The sequence below is a fragment of the Cuculus canorus genome, chromosome 14 (genome assembly GCF_017976375.1).
Source record: "Cuculus canorus isolate bCucCan1 chromosome 14, bCucCan1.pri, whole genome shotgun sequence".
In the NCBI taxonomy this organism is placed as follows: Eukaryota; Metazoa; Chordata; class Aves; order Cuculiformes; family Cuculidae; genus Cuculus; species Cuculus canorus.
The window spans coordinates 20,707,009-20,713,999 of NC_071414.1; the positions used below are offsets into that span (position 1 = coordinate 20,707,009).

General features: G+C 40.5%; 1 protein-coding gene across 2 annotated transcripts in view; it reads left to right on the forward strand.

Moving 5' to 3' along the window:
* KDM3B (lysine demethylase 3B) overlaps positions 1 to 4,842 on the forward strand; it is a 46,199-nt gene extending 41,357 nt beyond the window's left edge. The window contains exons 20-24 of one of the 2 annotated variants that reach the window (XM_054079348.1): positions 368 to 487; positions 989 to 1,128; positions 1,456 to 1,632; positions 2,154 to 2,288; positions 3,492 to 4,842. In XM_054079348.1, the coding sequence (XP_053935323.1) occupies positions 368 to 487; positions 989 to 1,128; positions 1,456 to 1,632; positions 2,154 to 2,288; positions 3,492 to 3,572 (653 nt within the window). In that variant the 3' untranslated portion in view covers positions 3,573 to 4,842. The remainder of the gene's footprint in view (positions 1 to 367; positions 488 to 988; positions 1,129 to 1,455; positions 1,633 to 2,153; positions 2,289 to 3,491) is intronic. The other variant, XM_054079349.1, reaches the window with a different exon arrangement.
* The last annotated feature ends 2,149 nt before the right edge of the window (positions 4,843 to 6,991 follow it).

Sequence of the window (6,991 nt, forward strand, 5' to 3'; positions counted from 1 at the left end):
CTCCAAGCAAAGGAAAGCAGTGCCAAAGAATGCATACTAACTTTGTATTATCAAATCCAAGTCCCCTAATACAGACAAGACAAAATCGTAAAATGCTAGTTCAGGCTTTGTTTTTAAAATGTTTGTGTTCTCATGACTTGCGTCGACTATATTTGCTACTTCTATTTCCTGTAAAATAAAAATTCTGGTTATCAGTAAAATTTTAGTTATGCCACACGTGACAGGCAAATAAATACTTCAGCTGCCCTTTGACGTTTGTATCTGCCCTTATTGCTGAGTAAAGTTAGCATTCTAGAAAGAACTTTTAGGCAGGTTATTTCTATACGAACTTAAAGAGAATTTGATTTTATTTTCCTCTCTATTATAGGCTTAATTACTGCAGAAGACAGACGAGTTGGTACCACAAACCTGCACTTGGATGTGTCTGATGCTGTTAATGTCATGGTGTATGTTGGGATTCCCATTGGGGAAGGGACCCATGATGATGGTAATGTTTGAGGAAAGCTGTTTTCTGTCCATTAAAAATCAGTTGTGTGTGTGAGAAAGAAGACCGTACCTTTTGTTGTTTGAAGCTTTTCATATCTATGAGATATAACTCAAATACGCATGGCAGTTTGCTATGTCTGCAGCACATATTTAAAAGCGCAGTAAACTTCATTGGTTCCCATCTGCAGAAGCAGCAGAGTTTTGCTAAAACCTAGATGTCTCCCTGGAGAAGGGTGATAAGTTACTCTTTCTTCTTGTATTTGAATAATTGTAGTTAGTTCAGTTTGAATTAATGACTGAGCTTTGTGATTAGCTGTCAGTTGACACATTTCCTGAATTTTGTTATGATGAAGCTTCATGTGCTTAGAAGGGCACTGTGTGATGCAGCACTTGCAGAAGCAGTGCAGCTGGCTTTAGTGGCTCAAAGTGCTCTTTCCTTTTCTATGTGCCAAAACCCACAAGCTTTGTGATCACATCGCTTTTATGTGGGTTCCTCTTTCAGAGGTTCTGAAAACAATTGATGAGGGAGATGCTGATGACGTAACAAAGCAGCGAATCCATGAAGGACGAGAGAAACCCGGAGCATTGTGGCACATCTATGCTGCCAAGGATGCTGAAAAGATACGAGAACTTCTCCGGAAGGTATGTTGGTCACAAAGGAGGCTGGAGCTTACAGGATTCCTTGGCTGCACGATGCAAATTGCTATCAACATCAAGTGCATAGGTGTTCTTATGCTGTCTTTGAGGACATTAATAGATACTATGTTCCCGGTTTTTCATACTGGTCTAAAGTATTCATAGTAATGCATGTCATTAATTAAGACCTAAATGAGCTTAATGAAAATAATGTCCTACCTTGAAATGGTCGGTTTGTTATGGTTTCTTGGTTTCGAGCTTTTTGTGAGCCGACAACATCAAGGTGCTGTGTAACGGTTTCCTCCTCACTCCCACCCCATATCTTGGCTGTAGGTTGGAGAAGAACAAGGCCAAGAAAATCCCCCAGATCATGACCCCATTCATGACCAAAGCTGGTACTTGGACCAGACCTTACGTAAGCGCCTCTATGATGAATATGGTGTACAAGGCTGGGCGATAGTGCAGTTCCTTGGAGATGCTGTGTTCATTCCTGCAGGTGCTCCCCATCAGGTAAGTGCCAGCTCTAGGCCCTATTGACATAGAACGGAATTCGGGGCACAACAAAACTGCGATTCAAAGTAGCTGTTAGTTAGTATTGCGGCCTTAGATTCGTTTTTCTATGTATGCAGTTCTTACAGGAATTGACTTGGATCTTAGTTGTTATATTAGTAAAAATTATGTAAAGACCTGAGCAATGTGTGCAGTACTGTGATGGAATTAAGAAAAAAATATTAAGGTGAATGATGGGAAAACAATTCTGTGTAGTGAAACTTCAGCCAAGGAACAGAATTCCTAAGAAGCATGAAGAACAATAGAGAACTTGCTTTAGCGGGGACACTGCTGTATGTGGAGAGTAGGGAGCATGTGAGGTATGTATTTTGTTCTGTGTGAGATCAAATAGGCTTCAGTTCCTGTCTCTGATAAGTAAATGGGGAAGGGCCAAACATACGTCGTGGTGGTGGGTCTGGGGTTTAGGGTTTTGTCGGGTTCACTCCATCCTGATGCATCTATCATTTCATGTGGATTTTTAGGTTCATAATCTGTACAGCTGCATTAAAGTGGCAGAAGATTTTGTATCTCCAGAACATGTGAAGCACTGCTTCCGTCTGACCCAGGAGTTCAGGCACCTATCTAATACTCACACAAACCATGAGGACAAACTGCAGGTAACCATTGTATGACTATTGTCACTAAGTATATCCTGTGTTTTTCCAGCTTTGTTCAGTACTAGAATAATTAAGGCACCTATGCCTACAGTATTATGTAAACAAAAACTAGTAATAAAGTTTTGGATATCCAAAGAACTTTCCCAGTGTTGGACTAGTGCATGTGTTGATATTGCTAAGTTACTAAATGGCTGAATCCTGAATGACAGTGAAGTATAGCAGGAAAAAAAATATTAAAAAGGAAAGAGCAGTGCTTTGTTTTGAAGAGAGATGTTTATTTGACTAAGGACATTTGTATTTGTTTGTTCATTGCCTAAAGGAAAATTGTTCTGAAAGTGAAGGCTTGCTTATTTAAATCAGCAACATGGTTTAGTGGCAGATTTGGCAGGGTTAGGTTTATGGTTGGACTCTGTGATCTTAAAGGTTTTTTCCAACCTAAATGCTTCTGTGATTCTATAATTCTAAATTAGTCCCAAACAGGAAAATTAAATGTGTTTTGCTTTGAAGAAATGTTACTGCTTAAACTAATAATTACTTTGTACACTGAAGTAGCACATCGTGTATGAGAATATTGGAAGGGTTTCAACTGCTGCATTTAATACCTAGAAACTGCAAACTTAGGTCAGAAAAATCAGAAACAAGGTAGAGCTTTGATTGTTGAAAGTCAAAGCGTGGCACAGATTGCTGTGAGTACGAGATTTTTCCACTCTGATCTTACTTGCCTTTCTGGAAGGTGGACAATTTAGAAGAATCTCTAGCCTCCATACAAAGACAACAGGATAGGGTTTTGCATCATCTTAATTTACATAGGGTAAAACCATACTATTTTCTTGCTCCTTTTGTGTCTGATTCATGTAAATCTGAGACTCGGATTACAAAGAATTTTGTGATCACATAAACGCATATGCGTGATTTCACAGTGTCCTTCCTCCTAGCTCTCATGAAAGAGAGACTATCTTAAAATAACGTAACTAAATATATGTTGCTGGGTGACCAGAAAATGAGTTAATAAATCAGTGCAGGTCTACAATATTTGTTTTCTAACTGTTAAAATTTGTGCTGCTGATACCCTGAAGCAGTGATGGAATAGACTTTGTATATGCTTGCCAACTGTTACAAGTTCAGCTGTCAGCCGATTGCACAGAAATGCAAGACTCTTCTGCTTAGTCTGTAGAGGTTGATTCTTTTTTTTTCCTGTTACAGGTGAAGAACATTATCTACCATGCAGTGAAAGATGCTGTTGGCACACTGAAAGCTCATGAATCCAAACTAGCTAGATCGTAGGAACTGCTAATTCCAAATGCCCTGTGAAGTAAGCCTTTTGCTCACAGCGTACAGGGACTGCACAACTGCCTCTGCAGGAGCAGAGGCTTCTCACTAAGAGCTGGTGTGGTCAGTATTACACACACTCTTCAGCCACTGTTTTCTACGCTGCCTCAACACTGAAGGTCTAATGGAAGGTCGCACTGTTACATGCAGAATTCCAGATTCTAACAAAAGGTGCCATGTCCCTTTCCTGTGGCCTTTTGAAAATTGGAAGAACATGGAAAACATGTGGTGTTCCTGCATATTATGATTAGAAATGGTATAAAGAGCGTGGATTTTTTTTTTCCTCACGCCTAGTTAGTCTCCACGAAGGTCGAAGGAATGTGCTGGAGGTGGGTTGTCCTGCTGCAGACTTGGTTGGTGGCTGCTGAAGGAGCAGGACAAACAGTAGCCCAACTGCAGAAATTTAAGCAAACTTCTCATGTGAGATACAGGCCAAGGAAAATAATAAAACTATTCTCTGCACTCCCCTTCTCGTAGCCATTTCTCTATACACTGTAGAGTTGCAGAAAAAGGGAGAACCCACTTTTTTTCCCTGGGAGACTCCAGAAATAGGAGAGTTGTGTATTTAGTGAAAAACTAGGTTTGTAGTGAAACAGTTACTATTTCATGAAAGTAGATATTTTTAGTATTTTTGAAGTACCACAACTGTTCCTGGATTTTCAAGGAAAGGCGCATTACATTTAGTCTTCCTTTCAATAAAATCAATAAGTGATTTTTAGAAAGCAGTCCAAAATAGCACAAAAACAGCCAAAGGAGAGTGAATAGAAATCAACACCCCACCTCCCTTGCCCATATTCTTTACCCATCTTCCTCCCCCTCCCTACACCACCCTACTTCCTCAGAATGAGAAGTAAAAAGGAGCGTAAACTCTGTTCTCAGGTGGAGATGTTGTACATCTCTCCCTGCACTGGTGACTGCAGGCAATAGTTCACCCAATGCCAGTGCTAGCTGAAAACATCTATCCTTTCCAAAGTGAAGGAAAAACTAATTTTCAGTGTCAACTTTGTCCAGAACTATTTTAAGTAAAATGTTCCTGCTTGATAGAACTGTATTCAGGATTTACTAATGTCAGCATTGATGCAATGGATTTCATTGTCTGGGTACATGGGGAAATGTATCTACCTTATATCCAGCTGTACTGTAGTGCCGCCTGCAGGCCTGTTAATATGTTCACGGTTATTTCATTTTTTAAAAAATAAAAGTCATTTACTGTAACAGCCTGGGCTGTTTCTTTGACCTGCATGATGGTCTTCCTGCGTTGGATGTGTCTCAGGCCTTGCTTCTGGCAGTGCAGGCTACCCATTAATGTCTTGTCCAGAGTCAGACCAGCAGGCTGGAGTGGTTTCTGCCTGGTGTTCTGAGTGCATGCTGGGAGCACACCAAGCTATCTGCAGAGTCTTGATTCCCGGAGGCAGTTTGGGTAGAGGATCTGTCTTGTCATAAACATCATCTCTTGTGTTGTGCTCCTCACCTCTTCCTAACAGGCTGGGATTCAGTGCTGCCCTCTCCGTTGGAGTTGTGGGTGGAGTGGTGAAGGTTCCCTAGTTTCTGACCTTGGAGGCTGTGATAGCAGCAGCAGTTCTGTTCATCAGTGTGCTGTGTGCTGGCAGCTTCTTGGGTTGGTTACTGTGGGCATGTGGTTCCTTCCTGGGCTTTTGCTGCCTTTATACCCTTGCAGCTGTCCTGTGGATGTGGGCTAATGTAGTGCACTAAGGATGAAAAGGATTATCCAGACCCATTCAACACCACCATATTGCTGTTGTGCAGAATTTCTTGTGCATTTCTGTTGCACTGTGTAAACAAATTCTTCTGAATGGGAAATTGTAGATGTCTCCCTCGTTTGCGTGTGTTTATATGAGCAATTCAAGATCAAAAAGACAAAGACTTGGCTATGGGTAATACAACAGCTCTGGTCATTTCCAATGAAGAAATTGCACCAAGAGTTCTGCATCTCCTGTAGAGTCTATGAAAATGTTATTTCTGTCTCTTGAATTTCCTATTTTATTAATCATAGAGTACTATCAACCTAATGCAATATTGAACCAAAATCAGAGGAGTGATTTGCGCAAAAATTTTAGTTGACTAACATTAAGAAATATGCATCAATCCAATTTTAGACCAGATGAGGACAGGAAAAAATTGTAAACTGATCTGGCGAAATCAGTTCCAGTAACTCATATGTGAAAGCAGGTAATTTTTTTTATATGGGGCATGACTTTGCATTTATGTAGATTCAGAACCCACTTATCAATTCCTGCTTATTTTCCACCAACAGTCTGCAGGGGTTAATTTTGTAACACTTAATCTTTTTTGCTGTTTATAAACTGTACTCTGAGGCAACTGAAGGAGGCAATATAAATACAGGAAAAATTAAGAACTTAATACATCAAAGGTTGTAGTTCATCTGCTGTTCCTTTGAAAGATTCTGAGACAGCCTTCTGTAGAACCTGAGGATGTGGAATCAGAATCAGAGCAGAGGAGTTAAGCAGTAACTTGAATTTACCTGCAATACAAATACCAGGCATGAGTATTCTTTAAAAATCACTGCTCCTCTGTAAATGTGACTTCCTCTCCTTCCTCCATTCTCATAGCCCTTTGATAGCTCTCAGACTTTCTGCAGCTGAGGTATTCATTGGGCAGTATGACACATACTACAGACTTATTTGTGCATCCAGCGTATATTGTAAGTATTGCCTTGGGAGGAAAAGGAGTGTGAAACTACACAGCACGTGAGTGAAGCATAGCAGAGAAGCACCTGTGGACAATGCATCTTGCAGGTCCTGGTTTCTGGTGAATCATCTTCTGATTGTCAACCTCATTGTCTCCCCAAACTTATCCCCCTTGTATCTGGGATGCACAAACGTGTTTGTGGCCACTCCCTCCCAGTGCATCTCAGGATATGAAATAAGCCTACAGTTTCCTTTCCTCTTAATTGGCAGGGTCTTTAAGATCCCTATTCCCATCTTTTTCAATAGACCTGCATGCTCCCATGAGGCATTTAAAAAATAACCAGGCAGAACTTATCTCATTTCTCTCTTATTGCTATCGTTCACCTGACTTACAAGAGCTTTTTATTTTCTTGCTGCCTTTATGTAGGCTAATATGAAAATGGTTAAGTGAGTTTTTCAAGAGCTAGATATAAAAAAATACAGCCACTTTCCTCTAAGATGATGCTAACTTTGCAGCTTTCAGTCACAAAGCAAAATGGATGAAGGAGGGAAACGTTCTCAGAGTAATTTCCAGTTCTAGGGCCCTACCTTCCACAGTGTCAGTTTATGCTGCCAGCTCATATTGTTTCTGTTTTCCATATCCCTTTCAGTGTTTGATACTCTTCCATTAAAATCTGCACCTTTAAGCTTCAGAGAGGGTTCTGA